Here is a 16,895-nt window from a genome sequence, read left to right on the forward strand (position 1 = left end):
TGATGTCTGGTGAAGTGCGACACCAGCCGAAGCCAGACCCAGACTTTGGAATCCGGCCGACCGAAGGGCTGCCTGACGACAGGACAACCCATTTGTAAGGACTGCAGATGCATTCCTATCGGACATCTACATTTATGGTAGGTACAAAACTGTACTTTCTGCATTCCATGAGAGAACATTTTCAATGGCAAGGTCAGGAATTCTCTGAATCCAGGAAAAGGCTTCGTACTTTCCTCAAGCTCCCCCAGCACAGACCTCTGGCTATCCCTCCAGTTATGGATGTTTTGGATGATGTTTTCTCTGACTCCAGTGCCAACCCTGACTCTCTTCCTCCTGCTCCTATCAAGCCGGACAGATATTATAGGGTCCCTGACACTCACAAGCACCTTTTTAAGGCCCACTCTGTGGATCTAGAGACTAATTCACAGGGCCCCAAGGGAGTGGCTTCCTCCTCTGCCAAAAACCCACTGCCAGCTGACAGGGAAGCTAGGTCCCTGGAGAGATGGGGTAAAAAAGTATACACCTCCACTACCCTAGCCATGAGGTGTCTTAACTGCCTTTTTCACGTTTCAGTACCAAGATTTTCTCCTGGATGATTTACAGAAAAGGGTAGCCTCTTCTGAGCCTATTGATAAAAAGGCACTGCAGGATCATATACATAGCACTCAGCAGGTTAATAACCATTTTCTGCAGTGTGGTTATGATGCACTGGAAGCTTCATGTAGGGCAGCTATGACTGGGGCTGTAATACGTAGACCTGCTTGGTTGAAGGATCAATCTTTGCCTGACCATGTTAAAGTAAAGTTACTGGATGCACCTTTGGAGAAACAAAAGCTTTTTGGTGCTACTGCACAAGATGTTTTGAAATCCATAGAGGAAAAAGCAAAGTCAGTACAGACAGTAAAGGATTTCCTTCAGGTTCAGCCACCCAGATTCAGCAGAAACTGGCCCTCAAATAATTGGTCCCTCTCCGGCTCCGACAAGTTTCAAAGGGGAAAAAGCCGACGAGCCAGGGGTAGAGGACAACACCGAGGATCTTACAGGGGCCGCCAATGGCAACCTCCAAACCAAAGAAGTGGCGCAGACAGTTCAGCTGCACCACAGGGACAATCACAATGACTTCACTTTCGTACCGCCTACAAAGGTTCAAAGAGAAGCACCTTTGGGTGGAAAATTAGGCTTATTCTCACAAAACTGGCATATTTTAACCAAAGACAATTGGATTCTGGATTTGATAAACAAAGGCTACAGATTCCACTTCCACACAGTACCAATAAGACAAGGCATGCCAAACCTGCCACATCATCAAAGGGCAGAGGCACTCTCTCAAGTTTCCAAGCTATTAAGTATAAAAGCAATAGAAAGGGTCCTCAGGAGCAAGGCCAGGGATTTTATTCAAGACTGTTCCTTTTTCCACGAAAAGAAAACAAATGGAGACCCATACTGGACTTGTCAAATCTAAACACTTTTCTTATTGTGCCAAAGTTCAAAATGCTGACGTTGCAGCAGCTTCTTCCCATGCTGGGCAGGGGGTCTTGGCTGGTCACTCTGGACCTCAAGGAGGCATACCTGCATGTCCCAATCAGACAAAGCTGCAGAAGATACCTCAGATTTCTTGCAGGAACAGAGCATTATCAATTCTCAGCATTGCCGTTTGGCTTGTCTACTGCGCCCAGAGTGTTCACGAAATCAGTAGTGGCACACTGCAGACAGCAGGGGATTCAAATATACCCCTACTTGGATGACTGCCTCATACAAGCAGACAACAAACAAACCTTAAAAGGGCATTTGGACTATGTCATGCATCTACTGCAGCCCTTGGGATACACAGTCAGCATTCAAAAGTCAAAATTACTACCATCCCAACAGATTCCGTGTCCAGTTTGGCTCCTAGGAATGTAAACACAAATGGCCTACCTCACAGAGGAAAAACAGCAGCGTTTACCAGAGTACTTCAAAGGCCTAGCAAGCCTTTCCCAGCTGACTGCAAGGAAAATCCTGCAGGCCCTGGGTTTCATGGCATCTTGTATTCTTCTGATACCTTTGGCAAGACTTCATATGAGAAAGCTGCAATGGTATTTAAAAAACTTATGGTCTCAACACAGCAACAGCCTAGAGGACATAATCCCACTTATTCCATGCCTGCAGAAAGAATTTCTATGGTGGGCTCAAGCCAGTCAACTAAACAAAGGCATGTCATTCAACAGACCTCAAGCAGGCCAAATGATCACGGCAGACGCCTCAGACCATGGATGGGGGGCGCACATGGAGGGCAGATGCATTCAAGGCCTATGGACGCCAAAGGAAAGACATCTGCACATAAACCAAAAGGAGATGTTGGCAGTGATACATGCCATCGAGACTTTGGAAAAATCACTACAAGAAGGACATTTGCTAATAAGGACAGACAACACCACTGTCATGTGGTACATAAATAAGCAGGGAGGCACTCATTCTTATCCCCTCTGCAGACTAACAATGCTTCTCTGGGAAAAATCTCTGAGCCTGAAGATACACTTACAATCCCAGTTTGTACCAGGCAAGGACAATGTACTGGCGGACAATCTGAGCAGAAACTTCATGGATCCACACGAATGGATGTTGCACCCTCACATTTTCTCTCAACTGACAAGGACATGGGGAATACCGGACTTAGATCTCTTTGCTTCTCACCTAAATCACCACCCGGAAAAGTTCTGCACAAGGACTCATCACCCTCTAGCTTGGAAAACGGATGCCCTCTCCTTCAGCTGGAATTCTCTAAAAATTTATGCATTCCCTCCTCTGCCTTTGCTGACCAAGGTGATACTGAAAATAAAGGCAGAACAACCAACAGGCATCTTGATAGTGCCAGACTGGCCAAGGCAACATTGGTACCCACTGCTATTGACCATAACTCGGACCAAACCATGGCCTCTGACCTTATGGCCCCTGCTCCTAACGCAACACAGTTACAGGACTGTACATCAAGACCTGAAAACATTGCATCTGACAGCCTGGAGACTTCCATGACTTCTACACCTAGCTCTCTTTCCACATCTGTTCAAGAGATCTTGTTGGAAGCACGCAGACCTTCCACCAGAAAAACCTATTCAGCCAAGTGGAAAAGATTCAGCATCTGGAATGCCAAAAAGGGTCAGGACACAGAACTACTGAGTATTCCACAGATATTGGAATACTTGGCAGAGCTGTTTCATACTGAGCTCTCATACTCCTCAATAAAGATACATGCCTCAGCAATCTCAGCAAAATACAACTGTGACCCTCCAGTGTTTTCGCATCCTCTGCTAAGACAGTTTTTAAGAGGGATAAAGAATATCAAACCTCCCAGAAAACAACCAGTACCTGCATGGGACCTCAACTATGTGTTGGAAAAACTAACTCTTCCTCCCTTTGAGCCAGCAGCATCCTCAGAAATGCAATTCCTTTCATGGAAGACGGACTTCTTATTGGCAGTCACTTCTGCAAGAAGAGTTTGAGATACAGGCACTCATGGCAGTGCCCCCCTTCCTCATTTTTCATCAAGACAGAGTCTCCCTAAGAACAAATCCTACATTCATGCCAAAAGTTATTTCCAGGGTGTCTCTAAATCAAGCAATTCATCTGCCTACATTCTTCCCCAGTCCTCAAAATAGGGGGGAAAAACTACTGCATACTTTGGACATACACAGACAACTACGCTACTACTTGGACAGAACTAAGACCACCAGAAAGTCTGACCAGCTGTTTGTAGCTTATGCTGCTGGAGTACAGGGAAAGGCAATCTCCAAACAAACAATTTCAAAATGGATTGGACATTGCATCAGATTTTGCTATTCTTTTCATGGAAAAGGTGTGCCAGCCAATATTAGGCCACACTCCACCAGAGCTATAGCCACTTCCACAGCTTTCCTAAGAGGAGTGGCAACAAAGGACATTTTAGGGGCTGCTACATGGAGCTCCGTGCATACATTTACCAAGCACTACCACCTGCCCTTATACTCCAGATCCTGAGCAGGCTTTGCTTTGGCAGTCCTGCAGGGGATTTTAGCTACACCATCCTTATCATAGTTCCATCCACCCCCAGCTTGGCTATGGTATTCAACCCATATGTTATGACTGCAGTTGCATTCTTGAAGGACATAGTACAGTTTTGTACCTACCATCAATGTAGATGTCCGATAGATATGCAACTGCAGTCGGATTTTCCCACCCTCCTACCCCTCTGTATCCTTCTTTTTGGGTCCCTACCCCATTTCCCTTCAGCTGGGGGTATCTCCTATGGTGTATCTCTTTATTACTGTTGTGCATGTTTGGGATTATTTTTATCCATTTACCAAATTTAGCCTTCCTAAGAGGGCACCTGACATCTGGGGCAAGAAACACTGAAGAAGATGGCGTTGGCCGATGCCTTTATACTCCAGCCATTGTGACGTCGGAGAGGAGGCGACACCAGCCGACGCCGGACCCAGACTTTGGAATTCGGTCGACCGAGGGCTGCCTGAGGCAGGACCACCCATATGTTATGACTGCAGTTGCATATCTATCGGACATCTACATTTATGGTAGGTACAAAACTGTACTTTATCTGATAGCAATGCGACTACCGGAGTACATAAAAAACGCAAAGAGAAGGACAGAGAAAGGCATTTGAGATCCAAAACCGACGAAGCTTCTCCTTAGCCAGTCGCCGGTACTCGGTGAAGTGCCTTTGCAGCCCCTGATACCCGCTACCTTTGAGTCGCAGGCCCCTACCAACACCCATGTGGAGTACGGCATGCCACAAGATACTCAAGGTATTGGACCGACTGATGTATCTCCCTCGGATGGGTCCAGAGCCGCTGAGCAGGCCCCGGCTTCTGAGGGTGTATTCACACCTCAACATTTGTACATCAAACCGACGACAGCTGCAAAACCAAAGACAAAAGCAACTTCTAAAACTAAAAAACTGACGCACGAGCCACTTGCACAGGCCTCTGTGCCTAAAAAAACAAATGATCAAAATGGCTGAAGACCTTATTACCTTGATCAGGGGTACCCATCCTCCTCCAGATAAGAAGCCTGGGCAAGATGCTGATTATGAATCTTCAGATCAGGTTTCTGTTTCTTCTGATTCCTCTTCTGATTAGGAATTATCTATACCTCCCTATGAGGATTCTGATGCTAAGGAGTCTATTCCATCTGCATCTCCTCCGGAAGATTATTCATTTGGAGAAACCTTGCATACTTTGAGGGAGCATTTTCACTGGGAGAGTCAAGACTTCTCAGAATCAAAAAAGAGGCTCCGGGATTTCCTTCTCCCTCAGCACAAGCCTTTAGCCATTCCCCCTGTTTTAGATGTTGTGGATGATGTGTTTTCGGAGTAAAGCTTGACCCCTGATTCCTTACCTCTGGCTCCCAGTAAGCCTGACAGATATTACAGGGTCCCTGACTCGCATACATTTTTATTTAGAAACCCTGCTGCTGATCCTGAAATTATTTCACAGGGTCCAAAGGGAGTTAAGGCTTCAACAGCAAAAAGTCCTACTCCCTCTGACAGGGATTCAAGGGCACTGGACAGATGGGGGGAAAAAAGGTTTATACATCTGCAACCATAGCAGTCAGGGCCTTAAACTGTCAATTGCATATGCTTAAGAACCAACAACATGTTATGGGATTGCTGAAACAGAAAATGATGTTGATTTCAGAATGTGCAGAAAATAAAGAATTGCAGGAATTATTGCATGCAGCTGAACAAGTTGGAAAGCATACTTTGCAATGTGGTTTTGATTCTTTAGAGGCCTCCTGCAGTGCCGCAGTTACTGGATCTGTGATTAGGAGGCATGCCTGGTTAAAGGAACAAAATTTGCCTGATCATGTTAAAGCTAAATTGCTAGATGCACCTTTACAGCATGATTCTCTGTTTGGTATTAAGGCAGAAGAGGTTTTAAAGAAAATGGAAGACCAAGCCAAGTCTATGCAAATTGTTAAAGACTTCTTACAAGTGCAGCCTCCAAGATTCAGTAGACACTGGCCTACAGAAAATTGGTCCTTTCCTGTGTCAGACAGAGCTCAAAGGGGCAAATCCAGACGCTCTAAGGGTTCCAGATACCAGGCGCAAGACTCATACAGGTCAAAGTAATGGGGCACATCCACCTCCAAATCTGGAGGAGATGAAGCGCAAACCTACAGAAAGCAATCCCAATGACGTCCCTCTGCCTACGTCAAGCACTTATCTTTTGGCAGCACCCATAGGGGGAAAATTAGCACTTTTTGCACAAAATTGGCAGTTAATAACCCAGGACAAGTGGGTACTAAACATCGTATCACAGGGATACAGATTCCATTTCCATACTCTGCCAATGGCAAATGGTTGGCCAGATCTGCCAAAAAATCAATGGGCAGAGGCACAGAAACAGGTTACGTCCCTCATGGATACAGGGGCCATTCAGACAGTACCAGAACAGGAAAAAGAACGTTTTTACTCAAGACTGTTCTTGGTACCCAGAAAGGACGAGGCCTGGCGGCCAATACTGGATTTATCGATTTTGAACACATATCTGGACATTCCAAAATTCAAAATGCTGACTTTGCAGCAGCTTCTGCCATGCTGGGCAAGAATGCTTGGCTGGTGACTTTAGACCTAAAAGAGGCATACCTGCATGTCCCAATAAGACAGTCGTGCAGAAGATACCTCAGATTCAAGGCTGGCTTAATGCATTACCAATTCTCTGCACTGCCCTTTGTAAAGAACCTGAGCGCAGTAGATAAGCCAAAGTGCCTGGCACCAGTAATTGCATTTGCATTTTGCAGACAAAGAACTATACAAATATATCCTTACGTGGACGATTTTCTCATTCAAGCAGAGAACAAGGACACTCTTCTTCGACACCTGGCATTTATGAAAAGGCTTCTAACATGCCTAGGGTACACAATAAACCAAAATAAATCACAGCTGGTACCCTCTCAAAAGATAACATTCCTGGGTGCAAGCTTGCATACAACTGCCCAGATGGCTTACCTCACGCCAGACAAACAAAGGCAACTGACCACTTGCTTCAAACTGATGGTAACAAAAACCCAGTCTTCTGCAAGACAATTTCTGCAGGCTCTGGACTTCATGGCATCCTGCATCCTACTAATTCCGTATGCAAGACTGCATATGAGGAAACTTCAGTGGCACCTAAAAAGTTTATGGAGTCAACATTCACACAGTCTGGAAACAATAATTCCTCTCATTCCTTGCCTGCAACAGGAGTTTCTATGGTGGGCAAAGGCCTGCCATCAAAACATGGGACGGCCCTTCACTCTACCCCCTGCCAGCCAAACCTTAACAACAGACTCATCATATTATGCCTGGGGGCCCACATGGCAGGAAGATGCATTCAGGACATATGGGCACCAAAACAAATGCATCTACATATCAACCAGAAAGAGATGCTAGCTGTTCAAAATGCCCTAACAGATTTCAACGACTTACTTCATCCAGGACAACTACTGATAAAGATGGACAACAGTCATGTGGTATATAAACAAGCAAGGGGGCACACACTCATATCCCCTTTGCAGATTAGCCATGGCACTGTGGGACACAGCTTTGACCTACCAAATACATCTTCAAGCTCAATTCCTGCCAGGAAAACAAAACATTCTGGTAGACGATTTAAGTAGAAACCTTATGGATCCTCATGAGTGGAGACTAAATCCACAAGTCTTCAGCATGATAGAGAAATGGGGGAGTCCAGACAAAGATCTATTTGCCTCTCCTCAAAATTATTAATTGTAAAGATTCTTCCCAAGGACTTATCACAGACAAGCATGGAAAGTGGACGCCCTGTCCTTCAGTTGGCGCCTTTCCTCCTACCCAAGGTCCTCCTAAAAGTCAGAAAAGAGAAGACAATAGATGATATTAATTGCCCCGGACTGGCCCCGCCAATACTGGTACCCCAATCCTAAGGAACTTGTCTCAATACCCAACTTGGACCTTGCCTCAAAGACCACAAGTACTGTCCCAGCAAAACAATCAGATCCTGCGCAATCAACTACAGACGCTGAACCTGGCAGCATGGCTAATCATGTAATCATACAAACGACACCTCTCAGTAAAGCTGTGATGGATGTCATTTTGGAAGCCAGAAGGCCTAGTACTAGAAAATCTTATGCTGACAAATGGAAGAGATTCTGTGCTTGGATTCAAGTGCAAGGAAATGATACAGCAGAACCACATATTCCTCGGATATTACAATACTTAACTGAGATGCTTGACAAAGGCCTATCTTTCTTATCAATCAAAATCCATGTCTCTGCCATTTCGGCTCATTACAATACTGAGCCCACCACTCTTTTCTCACCCTTTACTAAAGCAATATCTTAGAGGAGCCAAAAATTTAAGGCCTCCTAGAAGATCACCATTACCTGCATGGGACCTCAATTATGTGTTGGAAAAGCTCACCCTGCCTCCATTTGAACCAGCTGCTACCACTGATATAAAGTTCTTATCATGGAAGACAGCTCTGCTACTAGCAATTACTTCAGCAAGAAGAGTTTCAGAGCTACAGGCCCTCATGGCTGTAGAGTCTTTTATCATATTTCAGCCAGACAGGGTGTCTCTGAGGATAAATCCTACTTTTATGACTAAGGTGGTTTCCAGTGTGCCTCTTAACCAAACAATTCATCTGCCAACTTTTTATCCAAATCCGCAGAACAAAGGGGAGAGAATTCTGCATTCCTTGAACGTACACAGACAGCTAAGATTTCACTTGAGCAGGACTAAAGCTCTAAGAAAAACTGAGCAATTACTAGTGTCATATGCTGCAGGATCAGAAGGAAAGGCCATTTCGAAGCAGACAATTTCAAAGTGGATAAGCCACTGCATCCGTTTCTGCTACTTACCATGATAAACCTGTGCCCAAGGGCATTGGGTCTCATTCCACCAGAGCTGCAGCTACTTCAGCAGCCTTTCTCAGAGGAGTACCAACCAAAGACATTCTAGAGGCTGCTACTTGGAGTTCTGTTCACACCTTTACAAAGCATTACCATTTGCCTCTCTACTCTAAGTCAAGGGCAGACTTTGCCACTGCAGTGCTGCAGGGCCTTATAGCCGCACCTACTGCTGTTTAGCTCCAGCCTCCCAACCATAACTTTGGGATTCTACCCAAATGTAATGACTGCAACAGTGAAACATGAAGAACATAGTACAGTTGTGTATACTTGCCATAAATGTAGATGTTCGAGTGTATTCATTGTTGCAGTCCAGGTTACCCTCCCGCCATCCCCCTGTCATTCTAAAATTTATCTTTCCTTCTCTATCTTTTACAACTATGTGGTGTATTTGCTTATAGATGAAGGTAAAGTTTATATTGATGCATGCATGTATGTATGTATATATATATATATATATATATAATATATGTATGTGTGTGTGTATATATATATATATATAAAATATATGTATACATGTATAATATATGTATGTATATATGTATGTATATATGTGTGTGTGTATATATATATATATATATATATATATATGTGTGTATATATATATATATATATATATATGTGTGTGTGTGTATATATATATATATGTGTGTATTATATATATATATATATATATATATATATATATATATATATATATATATATATAAAACTACCTTTTTGGGGCAAGAAAAACAACAAGAAATATCTAGGGTGTATTCTAACGTGAGTACTCTAAGGACTACTAAAGCTAGACCTTATTTTTCCAAAAGAACAGGATGACAAACCAATCAAGAGAGCAGAAAACGTAGGACACAACAAATGTTAGTCCTACCCTATTCTAATAACACCAGTGTAGTTAAGGATGCTATAACACACAATTGGAACATTCTGATGGTAGATGAAAAGATAAAAACCATTGTAGGTAATTACCCTAGTTTTGTGTATAGTAACATGAAAAATCTCAAACAATTCTTATGTTTTAATGATAATACATGTACCACCCTCCCATATTATGAAGGAACCAACAAATGTGGCAAGTGTGTGCAGTGCGACTCAATAGATGAGTCTCGCTTCTTTAAACATCCTGAAAGTGGACGGTTGTGGGAGTTGAGGAATAACAGCAGTTGCAACACTAAGAATGTTGTATATGTGGCCCATTGTGTTGTATGTTTTTCATTTTATGTGGGCAAAACGAATAGGACCTTGCGAGAACGCATTAGAGATCATCTCTATTGTTACACTAGAAAACATGATTATTGTGCCCTGGCAAAGCATACACTGATGGAGGGTGATGCGCACAGATTCTTGTACCAAGTCTTACATGTTCAGACAGAAACAGTACGTTTTGGTGATATGGTCATCCTAACTGAGCAGGCTGAGCTTCGTTGGATACTTAGACTCGCTGCACAAGGGGGCAAAGGGCTAAATGATACAGTTTCACTCAAACCTCATTTGAAAGGCAGGAGGCTAAAGTAGTATTTTTTTATGTTTATTTATGAATTGACCACAAATTATTTTGGTAGTATTTGTTTTAGTGTTGATAAAACAGGTGGTTAACATTAATATTACATACATATAAGTGTGGAGCTATTGTATACTTAGACTATTATGATTCTATCTTAAGTATATTGCCTAGTGTATCAGTAGATCTAATATTACAATAGGTTTCATTAGCTTCACTAATAACATGGTCATTATAATGAGATCCGTATATTATATACTTTTTACACATTTTTTATATATTACATGTCTATGTAAGAATGATATTTGATGAGTTTTATTTCCTGCCATTATTATTCACTTTTATGTTGTATATAAGCTCAGGTTTAATGAAAGTTTATATTTCAGAATTGATGTATTTATACTATTTTTGTATATATGTCTTAGTATTATTTATGGATATACAATATGATCATTATTTTTAGGTTATTTAGAAGCCATGTCATTTGAAACCATATAGTCTAAACTATGTTTGGCAATAGTGTATAGTCATATTTACAAATATATTTGTACATAGTATTTGGTATTATTATTTTATGACGGTGTGCATTTTTTGGAAGTATTTTATAGATGGATTTAAATGCGTGGATTTATTTGTTTATGAGTGAGTGCAGTTAGATGGTTCAATTATTATATTGCAAGTAGCTATATAAATTACAAATTTTACACATCACTACACAGCATAGCAAGTCATAGTTAGTAAGTTAGATAGGCACGATTCACACAGCAAGTCATGTTGTGTCCCTATACGCTTACACTGCGAAAGAAACGAATTTTCAATGGTGCAAATGATCCTGATCTTTGATATAAGACAGAGGTATTTATACAAGCATCTTAAGCATCTATGTATTTGTATTATATGCGATCTGTTGGTTTAAGACGGATTTTTAACACCGTATATATTATATTTACTATTACGCAGAGTATGCAAGACATAGTTAACAAGTTAGGTAGGCACGACTTAGCAAGTTATGTTGTGTCTCAATGCATTTCTAGGCTTACGACACGTAAGGAATCAAAATTTAATGGTGTATTTTATCCTCATCTTGGACATAAATTAGAGGTATTTATACATTTTATGTATTAGGAACCTGAATCCCTTTGCAGTTTGTTTTAAGATGATTTTCAACATTGTTTTTTGCGTGTATATTAGAGCGCAGTTTCAACAGGTGACTTAAATGACTGATTATTTAACGTATTTTGACTAATGGTTTAACGCATTTTGATCACATGGTTTTAAGAGTATTTAAAGCAATTTTTGAATGTTTTCACTATGTCTGATGAAGCGGATGTGATATCCGCGAACGCGCTCACATTCTTTTAATTTTGTATTAAAGTTTCATTTCACCTTGCTGAGGATCTTCGGTTTTGGCTACTTAGTCGACTTGATTTGATTGAATGGTTTTGAGCTATGCTTGAACATTATACGTTAAAAGTTTACTAGTGCATTCTTCCGTTTGGGCTTGGTTTATATGTATGTGTGTATATATCATGTGCATGTGTATATATATATATATATATATATATGTATGTATATATGTGTGTGTGTGTGTGTGTATATATATATATATATATATATATGTATATATAATATACTGCTACCTTTTTTGGGGGCACCTGACATCGGGGGCAAGAAAAACTAAAGAAAATGGCGTCTGCTGCATGTTTTATACCCCTGATGACCTGATGTCATGGAAGAGAAGACAGCAACCGAAGCAGGACCCAAGACTTTGGAATTCAGGCCGACTGAGAGCAACCTGCCAGCAGATTACACCAAATGTCATGACTGCAACAGTGAATACACGCTGACATCTACATTTATGGTAAGTGTACACAACTGTACTTTCATTCATCAGATAGGGATTCATGAGCGATATACCACACAAGGAAGAGAGCCTTTGCATACATATATACAATATAACCTATAAAGATTTCCGGCACTGGCATTAATACCCTTCTAGCCTGCCAGTGTACCAAAACACTTGTTCCCATAATAACTGTCCCGACTGTTCTTAAAAATACGTAAACTAAACATGTATTTGCGTTTAATGTAATTTGTAATCTATTCCATGCATCTGCTGCTGTCTGAGAATCAGTTAGTGCACTTCTCATTCCTGTAGAACCTTCTACATAGGTTATCTGAAGATTTTCTAGTACTTTTTGATAACCTCAAACATTTCCAGAGATGGTTGTCTTTAAATGCCCTATATACCTGAATAAGATCTTCTCTCGATATATTTTAGTCTTTCATAATTTTCACACCCATGGATGCCCTTGGTATATTTCCGCTGTACTCTTTCCAGTTTACTCGTGCTTGGTTTCTTAGAAGGTTTCCATATTGTTATTCCATACTCAAGTTTGGGTCTAATGTAAGTAACAAACAATGGCTTCATCATTTCTGATTTCCTAGACTTTATACATCATTTTATACACATGTAGTTCTGTAATTATCTTTAATCAATTGGTTGATATGATTAGAGAAATTTAGTGCTTGTTCTACCCAGATTTAATTTTACATTTTTTAATTTAATTTTAAGATTTAATTTTGGATTTAGACAGGATCTTGTATGAATCTTCTTTTTCAATCACTGTACTAAATATTCACTTTTCAATTTGTCTCCCAAATCTCATATCCCTAGTTTTTGATGTATTCATCAGCATATTATTCTCCTGTGGCCCAAATGGTCAATTTAGCCAAGTTCTTTTGTAGACCTGCCTTATTCGTAAGATATGTAATCAGTTTACCCAATTTCAGGTCATCTGCATGTAGACCTAATTCCTCAGATGCAAAAATTAGGTCTAAAAGATACAATCTAAACAAGTAAGGGCCTAGGACAGAGACCTGTTGGACACCCCGACTGTAACCAAGATTTTCACATGCCCAATTCCTGTACGATACTTGCCATGTCATTTGTAAGCCATGCAGCTATCCATCTTATCAAGAATACATCGATACCTAGTTGTGATAATTATTAGTGTTTTGTGTTATGACCCTGTCAAATGCTGAATTTAAATCCTGTATAAATTACATCACGGTGCCATTTTTCATTCATAGCTGTTGTATTATAGAACATGTTACATGTAGTAATAGATCTATTTTCAGTGTTTGCATGCTGGTACGTGGTTACAAGTCCCAACCTTTGCAGTTCTGACAATAACTTATCAAATATCTTTTCCATTGTTTTTCTACAACACAAAAGTAGATTTAAGGGTCTGTATGTCTCTGGGTTTTTCCTACTCCCCTTTCCATTAAAGACAGGTTTAATAAGTGCATGTCTCCAATCTTGAAGAAACTCCCCATATTTATATTGCCTAATAAATAGAAATAATGGTACTTTAAGTAAGCCTTTGTCTCTGACACTTCTGCTGTTAGGGCTATTAACTACCTGATACCCTTGACCCGCTTCCGTTGAGATTTTCCAGAAAAGACCCTAGACTGGCTGCAAAGGTTGCCAAACAGACATTTGCTGAAAGATTGAATCACATGTGGTGACTATGCAGAGTATTACATTACTGTCCGTAAGTCTTTTGCACAGTGCAGCCACTGGAACAAGTAGGACCTGGCTCAGATTTTGGGAATTTGCAAAGAATCAGTGACCCTTTTGACAGTTGTGCTGTCTTTGTATCTAAAGAGAAAGAGAGGTTGCATAAAACTGAGCAGGAAGGTAAAGGTGTGTCAAGGTCTTGGCCCTACAAAGGTTCTCTTCTAGGAGTCAGAAGGGCCCAAAGAATTTGTTGCTCTGAAAATTGCAGCAAAAAAAAACTTTGAGCAACTTTCAAACAAGGGCGTCTTCAGTGGATGATGCCCATGAGACAGAGATGGTCCATAAAATTAGAGGTTCCACAGTCCTACCTCTGGAAACAACCAATGAACCCCTGCGGATTTGCCAAACTGTTCCACTCTGGAGGCAGTTGCTGGTAAAGGGATAAACAAACCGTAAACATAATAGGCCATCATGCAAGAGAAATGGATATACTGTTCTGTTTTGGATGCACCCAGGCTGACCTAGCATCTACTGCTGGACATCCCACCCCATCAGGAGGAGGCGGCAAGGTTGGAGGTCATCCTAGAGGTGACCCAGTCCTTCAGTATTGAAATGGAAGGCCTAGTGTTATGCAAGTGCACTACTTTTGTTTATCATACTTTGAAAAATGAATGACAAAATGTGGATGGTCAGTGCACTTTTGTTTTACTCTCCGGGGACATGTAGAAATAGCACTGCATAGTTGAAATAGAAATAGTGTTTTATAGCTGTACTATTAATACTACAGCATGTTTTAGGTGCACAGATTGCTAATTTATTGTCTGAGACATTTTGTTTTTATAATTATAAGAATAGAATAATTATAACAATTTAGGCGTGTGTGATATTTTTTTAGGTTGTATATAACTCCAAAGAAGAAAACATCACGACAACATGTTAGCCCACTGGTCTGGTGTAGGCAAGTGCTGGACCACCCAAGTCCAGAAGTAGAATCTGCCAAAAAGTCATTGATACACCGACTAGAAAAGACAATATCAGGTAAGTTGTTTTGTTTTTATTTAGTAGTCCACATTTGTTCACTTTAGAAAAGGTTGAACTGATATGTCATGTATATCCTGGCATATTTGTCACAATCTCATCTGTACCACTTAATAGGGTTGATTTCCTTACAGGAAAGCAATTTTACGTTTGTTGTATTGGATTCTAATCTGGAGGTAATGCATGACAGCAAGTTGGCAGGTATGGAGAGGTTTTTGCATATAGTGCATTAGGATGGATCTACTTAACATCACCTAAAACCCATTTGACTGACTATCCATTTCACCCTGACCAAATCGCCTAATTTTCAAAATACTGAAAACTCATTTGACTGAATCTCATTTCACTGAATTGTAAGCCATAGATATGATGTGGGTTTCCATTCTTGTGACTTTTTGGCGATAAAAATAATTTCTTTACCTTACAATGCTGACTGTCACAATACCGATAGTCCTGTAGATAGTAGTGTTTTAAAATGTGGGTATGTCTGTTTACATTTTTATGGGAAGTATCTAAAGTAATATGGCAGATGTTTTGTGCATTTCCAGTAGTAGTGGCAATGTGTAGAGTACTGTAAGGCAAGTAAAAGGTATATGCCATTTTTCCCCACTGTAGTGCAATCCTGAAGTTAGTATATATAGTTGGGGGGGGGCATAGCCCCCCTGTACTTAGTTTGGTTTTATATTGTCCAGTTTCTGTTAAGAGGGTAAGTAGTTTTTAAGGTCTGGAAAGAGGTAGTTATTAGTGTTTTGAGTATGTTTGTTTATGGTTCAACATTTAGTCTTTTGAAATTTAGCATTGTAAGCTTTCTGTGAAATAAGATTCGGTCAAATGAGTTTTCAGTATTTTGAAATTGGGTGATTTGTTCTTGGTGAAATGAAAGTCAGTCAAATGGGTTTTAGGTGATGTGAAGTAGACCTGTTAGGATGACTAATGTTAAATGAATAGTATTCTATAGAGACTTCTACGTGTTTTACAATTGGCTTATGTGCCCTGTTTTGGTTTAGCAAGTTTCCCAGAATTGCATGTTGTACAAGTAGAAGTTAATAGTCAAACCCAAGTGCATTGCATAGTTTGTGCACGGCTGAAGACTGCAGATGGGGATATCCTGTTATGTGCCTGAAGAGCAGCACTGAAAAATGTTTAATTAGGCCTTTGTTACCTGTTGTGCAAATAAAAATAAAAGTGTTCAAGATTGCATTTATAAATTTGAATTGATATTTGATGATGATAGAGAAAATATTCTGATGGCCTTTGACTACTGTATGAGACCCTGCTTTGATATCAGAAAGTACTGTCTGTAGACATGTACCTGAACCTGGAAGATAATTTTTATTGCTTCTTAATTATTAAAAATGTTAATTGTGTTTGTAATTGTGAAATCAAATGTATGGTACCTTTCTTAAAATCTGAATAATCGTCATTTTTCACTTGTATACACGTGCTTAATCGGGGGTTACAGGAGCTTTTTTCAAGTAAGCACTTTACTCTGCAACCTTTTTTTTTACTGCTGATTGAGCTGTAATTATTAGAACAGGAACTTGGTTTTATGTTTTTATTTTTTATTCAGGAGTGTTTGATATCCCCAAAAAACTGCCTTATGGAAACTAGTGCAATATTTTTCCTTTCTCAGTTTGTGAAAGTCCCCAAGTTCAAAATGCTATCTCTTCTCAACCTGTACCACTCTGTTCCCTTTCCAGTTTTTTGGTTAACTGTATATTTAAAGGATGCATGTCATCATATTCCAAAAGCCTTAGATTTCAAATATTTTTTTAAAGTTTTCTGTGTCTGGATTTACACATTCAGTAATCTCATTACTCTTTGGGTTATCTGCTGCTTCAACGCTGTTGATTAGGGCCTTGCTTTGGTGTTGGCCTCTTTCAGACTGCAAGGTATTCACATTTTCTTTATTTACACAATTTGCGTATCTTT

At 40.4% G+C, this 16,895-nt stretch overlaps 1 protein-coding gene across 2 annotated transcripts in view; it reads left to right on the forward strand.

The window, feature by feature from the left end:
* The window catches only part of SLAIN2 (SLAIN motif family member 2), a 1,031,976-nt gene that overhangs the window by 256,362 nt on the left and 758,719 nt on the right, over positions 1-16,895 (forward strand). For both annotated transcript variants that reach the window (XM_044055724.1, XM_044055725.1), the window contains exon 2: positions 14,821-14,963. In XM_044055724.1, the coding sequence (XP_043911659.1) occupies positions 14,821-14,963 (143 nt within the window). The remainder of the gene's footprint in view (positions 1-14,820; positions 14,964-16,895) is intronic.

Source organism: Protopterus annectens, chromosome 14.part0 (genome assembly GCF_019279795.1).
Source record: "Protopterus annectens isolate FY-2018-M chromosome 14.part0, PAN1.0, whole genome shotgun sequence".
Classification (NCBI taxonomy): Eukaryota; Metazoa; Chordata; order Ceratodontiformes; family Protopteridae; genus Protopterus; species Protopterus annectens.